Source organism: Oryzias melastigma, linkage group LG13 (genome assembly GCF_002922805.2).
Source record: "Oryzias melastigma strain HK-1 linkage group LG13, ASM292280v2, whole genome shotgun sequence".
Lineage (NCBI taxonomy): Eukaryota > Metazoa > Chordata > Actinopteri > Beloniformes > Adrianichthyidae > Oryzias > Oryzias melastigma.
The window spans coordinates 31125849-31143359 of record NC_050524.1 but is presented as its reverse complement, the minus strand read 5'-3'; the positions used below and the strand labels follow the sequence as shown (position 1 = coordinate 31143359).

The 17511-nt window shown below is 37.4% G+C and overlaps 2 protein-coding genes across 7 annotated transcripts in view; one reads left to right on the top strand and one right to left on the bottom strand.

Moving 5' to 3' along the window:
* The window catches only part of LOC112149139 (beta-galactosidase-1-like protein 2), a 31301-nt gene extending 22107 nt beyond the window's left edge, over positions 1-9194 (top strand). For both annotated transcript variants that reach the window (XM_024276630.2, XM_024276632.2), the window contains exons 13-19: positions 1913-2059; positions 2384-2455; positions 4026-4104; positions 4249-4336; positions 7184-7298; positions 7898-8014; positions 8929-9194. In XM_024276630.2, coding sequence (XP_024132398.1) covers positions 1913-2059; positions 2384-2455; positions 4026-4104; positions 4249-4336; positions 7184-7298; positions 7898-8014; positions 8929-9015 — 705 coding nt within the window. In that variant the 3' untranslated portion in view covers positions 9016-9194. The remainder of the gene's footprint in view (positions 1-1912; positions 2060-2383; positions 2456-4025; positions 4105-4248; positions 4337-7183; positions 7299-7897; positions 8015-8928) is intronic.
* Positions 9195-9950: 756 nt separating this feature from the next.
* Positions 9951-17511, bottom strand: part of b3gat1a (beta-1,3-glucuronyltransferase 1 (glucuronosyltransferase P) a) — a 71763-nt gene continuing 64202 nt past the window's right edge. For all 5 annotated transcript variants that reach the window (XM_024276626.2, XM_024276628.2, XM_024276629.2 and 2 more), the window contains 2 exons: positions 16079-16186; positions 9951-13950 (listed from right to left, as the gene is read on the bottom strand). In XM_024276626.2, coding sequence (XP_024132394.1) covers positions 16100-16186 — 87 coding nt within the window. In that variant the 3' untranslated portion in view covers positions 9951-13950; positions 16079-16099. The remainder of the gene's footprint in view (positions 13951-16078; positions 16187-17511) is intronic.

Genomic DNA, 17511 nt, shown 5'->3' with positions numbered 1-17511 from the left:
TCCACATTTTTTTCCTTAAAAAAAGGCCACATATCAATTTGCGATTAATCGCGAGTTAACTCAGGACAATGTGATTAATCGCGATTAAAACTTTTAATCGCCTGACAGCTCTAATATAAACTATTCCTATTACTCTGAACTTTCCCAAATTCTACCTTTAGGTTCATTTAAAACAGTTTTACAAATATGCGTGTTTTGTCTGTGTTATGAAAAATTAGTAGATTTGTAGTAAAACATGAATCATTGTTTATAAGACCCATTCACTGCCCGGGTTTTGTCCTGTTCTAATGGACATGAATTGGGGTCCAACACTGCTCTGCTAATGGTGCTGAAGGAATTTTCTACATTGACACGTCTGCCACAACCGGTTTAACATATTGTCTTTTTTTTTCTCATTGTGCAAAAAGTAAAATTTTACAGACATTTGTCAAATTATTATATATAAATGCCCTTTAAACACTCTATTAGACAAAATGACCAAACAAATGATATTAAACTTATTTTTAAGGAATACTTCTATAATGGAGCAAAATCAACTTTTATAAAAAGCAAAAAACATACTTTTGTGGGGTTGGAAATGTGTTTTATATAAATTATCTTACTAAGAAATGTAATGATTTGAAATTAGGCAAAGTAGCTTCATAATATTTTAAATTTTTGCCTTGTGTATCCACTAGTCCATTATTTCCATTTTACACCCTACGTGTCAAGGCATTTATGTTCTAACCAGCTTTTGTGGCAGTTACTTCCAACATTAATTATTCACTCCATCAGAGTAATTTGCTTCTCTTGATATGACAATTACTGCACTCCTGACCAGCAGGATGCCCGTGTTCAGAAACTGCTCTCACTGATCGACTGGGTTTTTAGAGTCAGATGATTATATTTTTATTATATTTTTTTATATTTTATCCTTAATGTTTGGAGTCACGTGGCAAATTAATACGTAAGGCCATAAAGTTTAGTGAAAAATACAATTTTACCTGATAAAATACTGAAGTTAAAACTCCAGACTCTAGATCAAGCCATCCTGCTGATGGGAAATCACTATCAAATTCACCATAAATGGAGAGAATCAGAGGTTGACATTTCCAAATATCAGAAAAGTCATGGTGAGAGGTGCTTTCTATAGCTCTTTAAAGACATGACATTCACCGTGTCACTGGATTCATCAATCTAAACCCTTACACTAAAGATTTCTGAGGTTACTTTATACATATCAAAATGGATCTATAAAGAATATTCTGGAAAGCAGTGATGATGAGAGGAAGCACTTGAAAATGTTAGCATTTTCTTAGAGAGCATTTCTAAGACCTCGAAATGTATTTTTAGTTACGGGCTGTAAATAATAATATAGTTAAAGAAATTGTAGTAATAATTTATTCTTCTGAACTCCTCTGATTTGAAATAATTTTTGAATTGTGTTAACACAAAATATAGCCAGCTAGACACGACCCCGCACTCTACATTCATTCATTCTCAGAGAAGTTCAGCAGGGACATTCAATCTATGAAAAAAACCGCGACTTATAGTCCGGAAAATACGGTACTTTATTATATATAGTTCATTACACACACAGTAGCACATGTCAAAGGGTTTATTTGTATTAGATTTGATAACTGTACTCAAAACAATCAAATCTTTCTGTTTTTTTTTGTATCAGGATATTTATCTCCAGTGTTGAAGATGACTCTCAGTCCCGAGCGAAGGATTTGAAGATCACAAAGAGCTAAAGATTGAAAAAGAATGCCAATTTAGTGGGAAACAAAAAGTGAAGTCCCAGTGCAGCTACTTTATTTCCAAAATAGCGAAGCATTCTATGTCTAAATTCCTTCACTGCATGTAAACACACCAATTGTCTAAAAAACGGCTCACCTCTTTGCCTCTCTTATCTGTTTTGCTCACCACTTAGCCCTTCAAGTCAGAGAAGCCGGTGAACATGGAGAACCTCCCCGTCAACAATAACAATGGTCAAGCATATGGCTACACGCTATACGAGACGACCATCAGCAGTGGAGGAAGCCTCAAATCCCTGAACAACATCAGAGACCGAGCGCTGGTGAGGATCCGGACAACAGAGCCACTCGGCAAAGCTGCGGTCACACGCTGCAGCTTGTTAGTGAGAACATTTGTGCTTGGAAAGCTGTGAACTGCGTGCTAGTCATCACACCCCACGGTGTACTTGTAGAGAACTGAAAGCAAAGTTGAACTTTAGTTTAAATAAATCATAGCCAGATTTTTATCTTCGTTTAGGAGTTTTGAACAGCAAGTTTTAAACAAATATGCCAAAGATAAATGTTTTTACTTGTTTCTCAATGATTCTATGACAAATTATTTCATGATTGTCGGTTCAAATTTCTTTTATTTGTTGTTGTTCTTGTAGGTTTTTGTGGAAAAACAGTTTGTTGGTGTTCTGGACTATAAGGAGCAAGAGCTTTCAATACCTGATGGAAAGGTACTGACAATTAGCATCATTTTACATAGTGTTGAACCCAGAAATTGGTTTCAAGCCTACATACCTTATTTTCCACACTGTTAGCCCTCATTAAAAATAGAAAAATGTGCTAATGTGTAGCGATGTTGAACTGTTTTTTTTTTTTTTTTAAGTGTTGCAAACAAAGTTGGGAGTTAGCAGAGTCACAGTAACAGTTGTTTTTGCTATATATATCAGTCTGTTTGTTACATATGTATGGATGGACGGGTAGATCAAAACACTTTAATTATCCCAAAGGGATTTATTGGGTCTGCTGAACTCACACACAAGATAAAAGACAAAAGATATAAAGCTACAAATTGCTAAAGCAATACTGACCAGCTATACAGGCTAAAGCAATAAAGAATAAAAGAATAAAAATGACTCTAAAAGAATTCCAAACAAAGCTGGGTCATTGTAAATATGCCAAAGCGGCTAATGTGTAGTGGTGTCGGACTGTTTTTTGTGTGTTTTTTAAACAATGTTGGGATTTACAGGCATTGTGAATATGCTAACGTGGCTAATGTGCACCACGTTACAAAAAAGTAAGAGTATGTATAAGCAGTTAATTACATTTGACTGACAGACTCATCTCTGTCTCTGTCTTTTTAATATCTCTTATAGTTTGTTGCATCATATGACAAAAGTTTGTAAATGGACCATTTATTGATGGTGCGCCTTATAATACAGTGTACCCTATAGTCTGGAAAGTACAATAGCCATTCATATTATGCATAATATATATATATATATATATATGTATGTATATATGATACATGCATTTCTGAGACCCTTATCTCATTGGCATGATCAAAAATTTCCTTTAAAAACCCACTGTAACCTATATGATACAAGATGTTTTCCATGTAGTACATTCTTACTCCACTAGGGGCAGTAGAAGGGCTTTCTTGCTTTTTTCAAAATGGCTGCTGCCGTGATATAAAAAAAAAACACTTTTGGTAGGAAAAGTTTGGCTAATTTTAAAAACTTAACATTGAGAATAATTCATCTAATGCTTTTCATTTTTTTAAATGACCACTTGCTGTACTGAAAGAACATATACTTTGTTGATAATGAATTATTTATTTATAATTGCACCACGTTAAAGGTGTGTGGATTACATTTGAAACAGTGGGTAAATAAGGTGTTTTTTTTCTAACACTCATGAAAATATTTTTGCAATTCAAGCTAAAATTGTTGTGAGAAAAAAACAAATCACCCAAAATATCCTAATTGCTACAATACATTTCTCATTGAAATACAGCAGTTTTTAATGTAGATTTCACCAAAAGATTAAAAAAAATATTTTAATTGAGAAAGATTCTGAATTTTCTTTCAATTTTTTGATGTTGTGGGATTTATATAGTTAAAAACATAAAGTTACTGTTGAACAACTCAAATCCTAAAAGAGACATGCAGAAAAATCCCAGCATTGATATTCATAAACTGTTTCTTACAACGCCTTGTTTTTGCATTATCCTTCTCATAATTGCATCGTTTTTGTCCAGAGAAGTTATTGCTAATTTTTACAATTGATTGTGTTTTTCTTAAGGGGAAGCGAACTTTAGGACTACTTGTGGAGAATTGTGGACGAGTGAATTATGGAAAAACTATGGATGAACAGCGCAAAGGTACAAAAAGTGTTTTACAATCTATTGGTGTTCTGCAAAAGTCCTGCCAGAACTTCTGCTTTTGGTTGAGTCTGTGAAGGAAACTAACGAACAGCATGTAAATATTCACAAAGAAACTGAAAGATGCTTTGTTTTACCTTTCAGGCATTGTTGGAGATATCCAGTTAAATGCAAACATCCTTCGAGACTTCATTATTCACAGTTTGGATATGAAGCCAGACTTTGTAAACAGGTTTGTGCCTTTCAATTATCCTTGTGTTTGTGTTTCTCTGTCATTACACCTGCCTGCCTCTGATTCACTCTGGCTGATTACCTCCCTGCCTAATGCGATTACAGAGGGAAGTGTGATGGCGAAATTCAGAAGACAAAACACTTCCTCTTAATCTAGAGTCTCAGAAAACTTTGTAGATAATAAGCAGCACAGGAGCTTCTCAACTTGACTGTCCTCAGAAATCACATCCACTTTTTTAAGCACTTTTGTTGCATCTCAAAATTCCTGACAAGATCCCATCTAAAAATAAAAACAAGTAAACACAATTTAAAAGTAGTAAATTACGAAAAAAAAAATACATTGAAGTGTTATCAACTGCAGGATATATTGGAGTTTGAAATAGGTAAGGTAAACTCTTTGTCACATGTACCTGTAAGAGGGCTGACGGCGGGTTTTGGGCCTGTCCAGGTCCTTACAGGATCATAGAGAGGAGCAGCTACATCTCACGGGAGGGCAGGTTTGTCTTTTGCTGCATTCACACCGGACGCGGCAGGCGCGTCAAATTTGCATCTGCAGCTTCTCTTTTGATGCCCGTCAAATTTACAGCTCAATGCCTTGACTCGCCTGCCGCGGAGCATTTGCCGAAATTGTTCTGGAATTCATTCATTGCCATATCATGAAAACATGGATGATGTTGAGTGAGTAGCTTGGGTTTATATGTTTTAGAGAGCTCTACAAAGGCATTGGCAAGCACTTTGCTGTGTTTGTTTTCACCAGATCTGTCAGAGTCTCTGGGCTTCTTGTACTTCACTCGTGCAGTGATAGCTGCACCTGAGGGCCATTTGGAACGTTACTTCTGTCTGTCTGTGATTCAGTTTGAGCTTTAACCCAAGAGGGGGGGGGGACTGGAGGATTTTTTTTATTATTGTCTTTATTAAAATAGGAAAAACATCATAAGCCCATGAAGCTAGAGCGGTCCCAAGTACTTCATATATCAGAATAGAGCTGAGAAAGAAAAAGCCTGGAGCAAGATTTGCTCCGCTTTCGCACCAAGAATCTTTCAACAGGGAGCACATCACAGTATCGGGTATCAACTGGCCTGTGTGAACACCTTATGCTACAAGCTTCAAGAGCCTGCGTTCGAATCTGCATTACATGCAGTCAGGCTGTGTCCAATAAGTGCACACCTATCACTTGAACAGAACTAATGGGGACCTTGCGAAGTTTGGAGGATTTGAAAAAAATTAGAAATCAGTGTGACACACCTGGGTCTCTACTACTTCACCCTTTCTTACCCTTGTGTGTTGTGTGTTTACTACCCCTATCTCCTGCAGCATACCTGTGGAAACAAATGTTTGTGAACACGGGTCATCAAGCGGTCTACAACTTTGATATTTCCTGCAGGCCACCTGTGTGCCTCGTACAAGTTTGTCAAGGTCCAATTTATAGAGTTCAGCGTACTCTAGAGCTTTCAAAGCAGGACGTTTTTTTTTATCTAATATTAAACTGTTCTTTTTGTGCAGTTTTAGTTGTTTTTTTTTTAAGTATTTTGTCAAATGAAACTCGGCTTTACTATGAAAATATTTCTGAATTACTTCTGTTAGTATTGAGATTTACCAGATTATCTAGAAATTTACTAGTTGCATCTGACAAACTTGCTCTTTTTTTTATTATTTTATTATTTTATTTGAAAATGTCAAGACTGGAAAAGCAGGGTTCCACAAACTTTGTCCTGTGAGGGCCACAAAACTTTTTTCTTCACTGATGAGGGGCCGGGGTCAGTTTGTAGGCTAAAAGAAAGTGTTTTTTGATAGCGGTTCTGTTTGGGATTGATGCCAGCAGGGTTTTCTGTTGGCAAACCAGCGTTTTGCTAACAGTGTTTTTTTGTTAGCATCAATCACAGGGTGTATCTAAACATAAACATTTATGGTTCTCCAGAAAGCCACACTTAACAAAATATTAATAACCCTTTCTGTGATCTTCAAAGAAAAAGTTAGGAAATAAATACTCATCTGATTCCCTGTTAATATTGTTTTAAAACTCTTCATGGTCTTGCCCCAATTTACTTATCTGAGCTTTTTGACTGTTGGCAGCCATTCTAGAGTGTTTTCTAAAGGTGAACTGCGCTCTAGAAAGGGAATAGTGTGTTCTGGTTTTTTTTTTTACTGTGGGGGGTGGGGTCTAGGACGCAGACTGCAGAAGAGGGGGATAAAATGTTAGGTAATCTCAATCTCAAAGCCAGATTGGTAAAGAAAAAAGAAAAACAAAATCATACATCTCTGATATTGTTCAGAGGCGGGCAAAATGGGGAGGTGGGCCGTAGTTTGAGGACCTCTGTCATAAAGGATAACACAAAAGGACATTTGGAGGTTGACCCCAGTCTCAAACCAGATTTGAAAAATGCAAAAAAAAAAATAAAAAAAAAAGGCTAAAGACTAAACTAAGTCAATGCGGCTCCTTCTAGGTTTTGATCAGTAGAAATCAAGCCCAAATAAAGGTTGCCGACAACCTGAAATAGGTTAACATGAAGTAGCCTCCGTTCCGCGCCACATTGCGGCATTTCAGCGTGTGGTGTTAACCCAGCGTTACACCAGTTGACCAAAATTCAACTGTAATACCTCGTTTCAAGGTTGCAGCACAAAGACGGTTTTAGTCTAAAACTTCAGGAATTAAACAAGTTTATTTTAAATAATCAAAAATGAGGCAACGACCACCAGACAGCATTTTTAAAGCCCCATGTATAGGTAAAAAGCCCCCCAATTTTTTTTTTTTTTTTACTGTTTGGTTACCCTTTAATGTAATTTTGGTGTTTTATCAGTGAAAGATTACATTTTTTGTGAAACTTGTTTTTTTTTGGTTTTCTTGCAGGCTGCAAAGCTCAACTCACTGGACATCTATGCGAGAGAAACCCTCTTACCCTGCATTTTTCCAAACCAGACTCTATCTGAGCAGCTCTCCTAAGGACACTTTTATCAAACTCCCTGTAAGTAGCAGCTGCTGTTCAGCCCCACGTCTAATAAGACCTCTCAACCAGCCTGTCATCTATTCAGAGCGACTTGTTTTAGCCGAGGTTGGAACGTAGAGGAAAATACGTCTTTTCGATATGGTGTTTAGTTTTTAGCTCCTCTACAAATATTGAAAAATGAAAAATCCATTTGATATAAAATATCACATTTTAGGATCGTCTGCTATCTTGATTTCATTGCTTTTTCCTGCATAAACAAGCGTTCAGCTTTATGAAGCGCTGACTTGCTTATGATGTATTACGTTTCTCCGCATAATTCTAACGCTTTGCCCTGTTGGTTAGGTCAGATGATTTCTTGCACGCTTCTATTTATAAAGACGCTCAGATGTTTTCTTGCTCTCCTGCATAATGCAGTTATTGATTAAATGAGACAAGCGCCTGTAGAACAGTAATTTCCCTGCTGTTACAGTTCCTGGCTTTTTTCTAACTGCAGCACCAATGATTTAGAGAAAATCTGTAATCATCAGCAACCCAGAGTTTATCAGAAAAAGAATAGTTGAAAGGAGGGTTTGTTTAGGCTTACATTTTTCTTTGTAAGCAGCTGGTTGTGTTTGCAGGGCTGGAGCAAAGGTGTCGTTTTTGTCAATGGGAGGAACTTAGGCCGCTACTGGTCTGTGGGCCCGCAGCAGACGCTCTACGTCCCAGGTGCCTGGCTCAACAGATGGGACAACGAGGTACAGCGTTTGACCTTCAACAGCTAATTACCCTCCATGTTTTCTTGGCTTGCTATTATTTGTTACTGAATAGATTTTAGTCGTCTTATAATTCCACACGATCTTAATCTCAAACAGAGCAAGCACAAAATGAATCTATTTTTGGGATTTGATTGTCCGGAGACTGGTTCCTCTCAAATGGAAAGAGCGATTTCCTTCAATGATCTTCTTCAGGGGCGGCCCCTCATCACCAGGCTGCAGAGAGAAAAAAAAACCCAACCTACATTTTTCTGTTTTCATTTCTAATCTGATTCTGAAGGAAGTTTTATTTGGAAAACTACTGGATTCTCTCCATCACATCTGACTCATTATAGACACATCCACTACTTTCTTGGAATACTGGATGTGTTTCTGATGCATTGAAGCCTCCAAGTTGGCAAAATTAACAAAAAAAACCTCTTTGGAAAGTTTGTTTCTGTAGAAAAGAGTCAGTGAGGAAACAGAAGAAGAGTTTTTGACTTCAAAATAAAAGAAACCTGCATTTAACAGACAAAAAACAGGAATTTTTACTCTAAATATGGACTTATTGTGACAGTTGTTCCCACATACCATAATAGCAATAATAATAATAATAATAATAATAATAATAATGCATAATATTCATCAACCTGTCTAATGATATGAAGATGCTGCTATTAAAGTTGCTCAAATGGAGGATTCTGTTTATTATTTAATGAAAAAATACCAGTTTCTGTTACATTTTTAAAAAATATATATTTTAATATAGTTATTGCAGATTTTTTTAGCTTCCACTTCGACAGTTATGGGTTACGCAGGGTTTATACTGCCTTGAAAAACCAGAAACAAATTAAAATTTAAAATGCAGAGCTTGAAAAGTTTCTGAAATTTTTTTTGTTGTAATTTTTTTCTCACAGGTCATTGTGTTTGAAGAGCTGGAAACGGATGGTAAAATCCAGTTCAGCAGCAGCCCTGACTATGGCATGACTGTTGATGTCCAGTGAGAGACGGAACAGGGGGACATCCTCCAGCCCCCGGAGGGCTTCTGGGAGCAGCTGATGTGAACTGTGTTTACACTGGATCAGGTACTCCGCCCGGGTCGGCAGAACCCACAAGAGACCGATTATTATTATTTTTTCCATTGTGATTTAATTTTGGTCTTTTTAAAAAGAACATGTTTTTATAACGCTCGTTGCGGCGTCTTTTCCTTGCAATGTAAATAATTAATTTTTTTTTTTTTTACTAATTATTCTGAAAAATGTTCAAGCTGTGTGAAAATGTTTAAATAAAGTTTGATTTGACCTCGATGTGAGGCCCAACAAACCTTTTTTTTGTTTTTTCATTTTATTTTTTTACCACTGCCAGCCATCCTCTGATGACGCAATGTAAATTAATATGCAAAAAAAGTAACCATTAAGTGGAAAAAACATATATATCTATTAAAACAGTTAAGTTCTGAAATAAAATTGTTATATTATTAAGTAAAATAATGCAGGTAGTTTAATTATCTTTATGCTATTGATGCAATAAAATAAAGTAAATTGGATCTTTTAATTAAAAAAACCAGCAGGTGCTTGACACTGTTTGACATTTTCATGTAATCCTACGGGGTTTTTAATGTTTTAGGACTTGATATTTCTTCTATTTTATGTATATGACAGAAATGCACTCCAGTCGGGGGGCGGAGCCTCATGCTGTGATCAGTATGAAGTCATTTATTTTGGTAAAAGTCAGGAAGCCCCCACATGGGCAGAAGACCTTTCCAAGGTCTAAAATAACTGCTCTGTCGATGGCTTCCTGCTGCAGCCACACTGAGGAAGTTCTTAGGAATATTTCAGAGACGGTTATTTAATTTACAAGGTCAGAGCGCCAAATCTCTCCTGATTATCACTCCATAAAAAAACCACAGGGCACTGAAGGGCAAACACTCCACACCAGATGAGTTTCTTCTAGTTTTATTTATTTCAATTGAACTAACATTTTTTTTCTCTCTCAGACAGAATTGCTGTGGCAAATTAACATCCTTAAGAGTCACATGCATAAAATGTGAGTCACATGAGGCTGGAAGAGGACAGTGGAGATGAAGAAAAAGGAGGAGTTGATCGTGTGTGTGAATGTGCCTTAGAGAAGCCCCCCCGAATGTATGTGACACTTATTAACAAACATGAAACGCTGAGGCTGAAGTTTTGCTGCGGGAAGGTCAGCTTCAGTAGAGTTCTATGGGAAATATTGCTGTTTCATTCAAAGGGGGAAAAAAAAAACTAAGCAGATTTTTTTACTGTCAAGTTGTAACAACATCACATTCAGGGTGAAAGTGTGAACAATTCCGCCGCTTCAGGACCCTTCACATCCAGTAACATCACAGAATCTGGTTAGACCAGCCCGACCACATGCTGATCTGCACACCACAGGACAGGAGTTTGCCTGCACCTTGACAAAAGCAACATTTAGAAGATGAGAGCAGATTTGCTTCACTTGAAAAGTATACAACAACAGGAACATAATTTGCTTTTTTTCTCCATACAAGGTGGCATTTTTTCCATAAAAGACTGCGCCTCTCATTTCATTGCAGTGTTAGATGGATTATTTGATTAAGGAAAGCCAGTGGAGTGTGGCAAACAGTCGGCTGACGGATGTGATAAACCATGTGTGGACTGAGCATGCGTTTTTTTTTGTTTGTTTTTTTTTTTTTTTTAAAGCAGCTGGAAAAAACAGCTGCTGTAATTAAATTGCACATCCAAACTTCAAATAAATACATATATGTTTCCATAAATAAATATATTAGATCTGATTTTGAATAAATAATGGGAGGATAGCTGGTGGTCTAAATGGCTGATCCTGTTAACACCATGCAGTCAGAGAGGGAGTTTGTAGGTTTTAAGTAAAAAAAAACATTTTTTTTTAATAGTGCAGCAGTTTATATCAGGTTTCTCTGTATGGGGGCGGCGTTTGATAAAATGTGTGTGATTATTAGTGAAGCAGAGTACATGTGTCACGCTGTAATGTATAAAATAGTTTTCTCTGCCTCGCCGCCACATGTGTACCAGAGTAAGACCAGCAAGATATGATCATCTCGTAATAAACATAAAGCATCATTTAAAAAATAAGCTTTATTTCATTTTATTTTATTTTTTTATTGTGCTTGTCTATTCTTTCTTCCCACCTGACTTCATATGTGGAAGAAAATCACATTATTTGGGCCATGCATCCAAAATAACACTACTCAAAGATTTTTGTTGTTGTCAGGACTTCCAGCAGCTACTTTTCTGTCTTTTTATTCTTGAAATAAACACATCTGAGAATGCAGACTGTAGATTGAATGTGCAAAGACAAGGAGATGCTTTAATTTACTAAAACTCCCTTTTTTTCTCTTCTCATTTAGCCCCAAAACAGCTACATGAGAGTAATGTGTGAATTCTTTTTTTTTTTTGTCTCAAATTTAATGAAGTGATATCTGTGCCACTCCAATAAGAACACGGATCACAGTTTTGTAATCAAAATGTTCTAAAATGTTAGAACAAATCTTTTTTAAATAGCAAATAAGAATATGGAAGGTTTGCTCTCAAAACCTACTTTTGCGACAACTGTTTTTAGATGCGTAGTCTATCATCTCGCTTCCTGCCTATCTTTGATTTTGTGTTCACAACTCTGATCTCGGTGTGATAGTTGTGCCACCAAGCCAGCCAATCACAGACAAGAGGGTCATACTGGTACTGGTCTATCTTCAGAAAAAATAAAGAAACATGCGCTAACTTAGATTATTTCTCTTTAGTTTATTTTCTGATCCTGAAGGAAGTTTTATTTTGGAAAACTGACGGATTCTCTTCATAACATCCGCCTTGGTCATGTGACTTAAAGCGGCTCGCTGGATTGCTAAGCTAGTAGCTAAAAGCTAACAAAAACCAAACAATAAAACATGCTTGGAAAGTTTCTTCGGTGAGAAAAGAGCCAGCGAGGAAACCTAAAGAGCCTTCAACTTCAGAGACCAATAAAGCTGCAGTTTACAGACAAAACTGGGAGTTTTCCTCGACATACGGAATTATGGAGACAGTTGTTCTCATGTAGAAGAAGCTGCTCTGTCCAATATACAGTGACAGACTCGACTGTCTCACATATAGATAATCAAGTTGGAGACAAAGTGGATTCAAGTTTATATTGTATTTATAAAATACAAGTTTCACGACGGTTGCATCGTTTTATTTTGCTTTATTTATCCATCGCACCTTAACATTTGGACGTAGCTGAAGCTAGCATCTGGTGGTTAGCATTCACTTTGTCCGTAAAGGGAAAATTTTCCTCACAAAGTAAAAATTTAAAGAAAATCTCCTTGTAATTTTAGACTAAATTTCTTGTGGTAGCATTTTGTAAAAATATTTTGTTAAATTTAAACTGGTTATTGGCCTGAAAAAGGTTGGTGACCACTGATTCTATCCAATCAGTTGTCTCTGCCTCATGTTGAGGGTGTTTCGGCAGACACGACATATGCTTGGAGCAGGATTCTGTCGTCTTCAAGCATTCTGGCCCGTTTCTCTGAGTAGAATGCAGAAAGACACAAAATACGACTTCTAGACCAGGGATTGGCAACTCCAGGCGTCAAGGATTGGTGTCTCTGCATGCTACTTTATGACTGATAACTCTATTGAGGTGTGTCCAGCCAAAGAGAATATGACAGAGCAGGCTATGTTGGAAAACATCCATGTGTTCAGCACTGGAGGCCTGGAGTTGTCCATCTCTGATCCTGACCTATCGGCATGACCCCTCTCGTCTGTGATTGGCTGGTTTAGTGGCAGAAATATCACATGGAGATCAGAGGTGAGAACACAAAATCAAAGATTCGGAGAAAGTGAGATGCAAGACGTCTAAAAACATTTGTATCACAAATGCAAATGTTTCATATTTTAATTTGCTACTTAGAAAGTTTTGTTTTAAAACTCAATATTTTGTTTTTTTTAAGAATTTTTTTATTTAAAAACTGACTAGTTCACATTGTAGAGGCACAAATACCATTTCATAAAACCTCACTCGTTCTCGTATAGAATCTGGTTCGGATGTGCCTTTAAGTTTGTCAAAAAGGGGGGAAACTTGATTCTGCTTTACTTTTATATATAAAAACAGCAATTACAGTACGTTTCTGTTCATCCGTTTCTCTATGAACGTGTGTAGCAGAAATCCCAAAGGACTGTCACGATTTTTGATCTTTCAAAATGTTTTTTGTTCACCCCCCTGAACTCCGAGGGGGCATTTTCTCCTAAAGCTCAGTGTAAATGCATCCACTCCAATGACACTATAAAATGGGGAAATGACAACACAACAGTAAATGATGTTAAGAGTGCTGAACTAGCAGATCAAATGTTTGTAAAATGCCTAAACCAGTTAAATTAAAGCACACAATTCTAGTTATCAAAAGAACATTCCTTCATTTGCTGTTTGTGTTTTTCCAATGGAAAAACCCACATGGGAAGTCTTTGTCCTTGGGCTTGTTTTTCTTCAAGGCTGATGATTCAGTCCTTCAATTCCAAGTGGAACTTCTCTTGTGTGCCATCTGCAAACCCAGGCCTGCTTGTGTTTCAGTTGCAGTTTTTATTTTTTTTTTCATTTGAGGTCAAGGATTATTTTTTGTTTAGCTTGAATGTGTTGTATGCTTTTCCTATTGTGCTGTCTTTATTTTCTCAGTCATTTAACTTTCAGTAGAATCACAGTTCTGTGAGGGAATCTCTTCTCCTGAAGACTCGAACAATGACGACTGCCTTATACAAAGCTGTGCTTTCATAGGATATATATATATTTGTCCTCCTTTTTTTGTGGTCCTTTTTAGACGCGTCAGAGTCACTCCAGAGGAATAATTGCTCTTCAGCATTCCCTATTTTCCTGATGATTTGGACAAAAGTGCTGGTTGGACCTCCACAGATTTCTCTCCTTGTAGGTCTGAGGCCAGCCACCTGCAAAAGAAGAATTTTAAAGGTTTGAGAAGGAGTGTTGCAGCTTCATTTAATTTCTTTAAAACCGGTTTATTTCTGTGTTAACATTTAATAACCGGCAGCAGCTGTTATAGTTGTGCTTTGAAGACCCACTCTAATGGAAATTGTGTTTTAAAGTGTTTTTTTTTTCTCATGATAGAGGACTAATATGAAGAAAAATAGACACCATCTATGATTACTTTTTTTAGTGTTGGTTTTCAACATTTCTTCATTAAAAAAAAGCTAATTTATGAGTTTTCTGATCAGATACGCAAGAAATCGGCAGGTGAGGCAGCAGCAGCCAACACATGTGCTGTTCTGTTTCAGTCTATCATCATTAAAGATGTTTTATTTTTAATTACTTCATTTTTCTATTTCTTGCCATCTGTTTGATTACATTGGTGGCTGTTTGTCACTCTTTCAGTCTTGGCTAAACATGTGCTTTAGAAATACACTAGAGATGCAGGCAGTACGCATGCCTCAAGGCAGAGGGCACTAATGAGCCCAGAGAATTTGACACTGCTGCTAAAGACAGAGAGTTAGAGGTAGCAATCCAAGTGCAGCCATCCATTTATTCTTTAATATTGTTTAGCAACATTTTCTAAATGGAGGATTACGTGTCTAAACTCAGGAATTTGTTTAGACATGTCACTGGCAGTGATCTACGTTGAGACAGATGCTTAAAACTGAAGAAAGAAAAGGAAAGACTTCAAACAAGTTATACATGTGTGTCTTCAGACTTCATCTATAAGTAAAAGTAAGTCAATAATAATGGTTTTGGGGATTTGCTAAACTTTTGTAAACAGAAGAAAAATGTTGAAATTAAGTCTTTAAAAAAACACTTGAACTGTCTTCAATCAAGCCAGGGTAGAATTATATAAGTTCGCTTCCTCCCACTCCCTTTCAGGCAATCACTTAATATTTATTCAAACCTCAGATGATTGATTGTATTGCACATGAATTTACTTTTTTCTTCTTGATTGCTTGAAATAAACCATTTCTAATCTAATCTAAATCAAACTGTGAATAATTTGCTCTGTAGGGTTCATATTTTTGTAAATCTGACGCACTAGCAGTGAAACTCACTTCACGTCATCAATGTTATTCTTACGTCACTACCGTAAACATAAGTCGCAACTCTAGTCAAACTATGCAAAAAAAACTGCAACTTATGCTAAAAAATACAGTATTTCTTTTTTCAAATGGTTGTGAATCAGGATCAGATGACTAATTTTTATCTGAAAAAGATCAAATTTGATACTTAGAATTTACAGTGGGCGTGCCATAAGCTACCTACTCCACTCCATTCTGATGCATTCACTTGTAGACACCTGACACTCACCTGAGCTGGTATCTCGCTCAAAACTGTATGGCTGGATAGATCTGATATTACTCGTCTCACTAGTAATGTCAAGTTTAGGATGTGAGAGGCTGTGAACATAGTGGGAGAGCATTTTAAAGGGTAACCAAACCCTAAATGCACTTTGTCTGTTGACCTCTATAAATGGGGCTTTTAAAGTGCTGTCTGTTGGTCATTGCCAAATTAAAATGAACTTTTTTTAATTCTGGAAAATTTAGTCAAAAACTGTCTCTGTGCTGCCCCCTACAGGTTGGTATACAGTTACATTTTGTGATTGGTCAAACCATTCCCTGTTTGGTTACCCTTTAAGCAGGGAACTCTCAGCATTAGTGAGGGGAGAGGGGGTGCACCGGAGCAAAAGTCCTGCCCCCAACTCAGAGGCAAATTTCTAATTAACTCCTGCCGCTCTGCAGAAACTATGTCCTAGAAAACGACAAGGTTTTTTTGCATTTTGACTGAAAACGACATAATTGTAATTAAAAGACCACTGGGATTTTTAAAAGCAAAAACAAAAACAAACAAACAAAAAAAAGGAGTGGGTCTTTACTAAAAATAAATTAACAAAAATAAATAAATAAAAAAATATTAATAAAAAAAATAAATTATGCAATAATAAATAATACCAAAAAAAGGAAATATATTGGCAAAGAAACTGGTCTTTATTGGACAAGTCATTCATAAATGTTCAACTCAGAAATGACATTATTTAGTGAATAAACACACAAAGCTCTTTTTGATATCACTACTTGCCACGTTCTGTCAGGGAATGGGTCAAATCTCCACGTTTGGGTCTGTGAATCCTTTTTTCCCCTCGTTCACGAGGACGGGCTTCTCTGTTCTTGTGTGCCAAACCAATATCTGGTGAGAAAGCAGCGTGGAAACACAAACAAGAGAAACATTAGTAACATGCTGTTCCCTTAATGCACTCATTCAGTCTCCGCTGCCTTTCAGCTCCCACTTTCCGCTTCGTGTTCTCAAAAACAGTCGATTCTGGAAACGGCTCTGGCAGTACATAAACCACCACGGGGGCCATCTCTGTGTAAAGAGCTACTTGAGCATGAACCTCGCATCAGAGGAGAAGAAACAGTGAGTTTCCTTACGAGGGTGATGTAACCCTCTCTGCTTAGCCTGCATTTAGTCACCATAATGGCGAGCCGAAATGTGCCAAAGTTGGATTCTTTGTGGTTGCGCTCCAAATTCTTTCTACCCTTCTGCGTACGCCATTGTTTTGTTCTGTAAAGCCTTCATGCCAGCGCGGTCTGGCCCCCAGAGGCAGAACAAACATCCAGGAAAACGATGGCCAAAGAGAATAGAGAAGGAAAGCAAACTGAAAGTGTCAAGCTCAGTTCCCCTCTCGCTGCTCTCCGGTACTTTCCTTTTATCTCGGCTTGGCAGCGGTCATGAATTATGCATGAGAAGTGCCAGGAGCCCACTCCCACTTTGCTCAGGTGTGGTGGGGGAGGTTAACAGTCACGCTCACATCTGAAGTGGAAGATTATAAGGACCAGAGATGCACATGCACGACTTTCCACTTTATTTCTTACTCTCGCCCTCCCTCCCATTCGTCCTTGTGCTAATCTGTAATCAGTGTGATGTCTCTACCTCCGCCACCAAGTCCAATTCCGCTCCGTGAGCTTGTTCCCTGAATACCCTCTTTTCATTTAGCCTGGTGAATGGCAGGGGGAGAGCTGGAGAAAAACCTGGCTGAAAGTGCCTCTATTTCCTTTCCTTTCTTCTCCTCTCCCTCTTTGTCTGTGTAAGTAAGAGCGCTTGTCGTGAGGATATTGGCTGGCTGAAGCCCTCTGGCCGATTCCTCCTTTCCCGGTGAAAGGCTTAGTGACTCAGGGCAACCGCTGAACGATGGGATGGTGGAAGTGGTACAGAGAACATCGAACCGCTGATACCCTAAAGCCTCTCACTGAGATGTATATTTATGGACGTTTTAAAGTGAAGAGAGGGCAGCAATCGATGATGCTGATTGTTACTGAATAGTTTATCTGCTGTGCTGATGTTAGAAAAATCACCTTTACAAGGACTTTTGACTGAAAACAGTCATGGATTTCTTAGTCATTGAAGCTTTGTCAGGTGTTACACTCAAACTCATGATGGTTTAATCTATAAGTTTGGTCTCAGAGAGCTTTTGTTTGTCCTGTCTTTCTTTGCGATGATTGAAAATGAGCTTT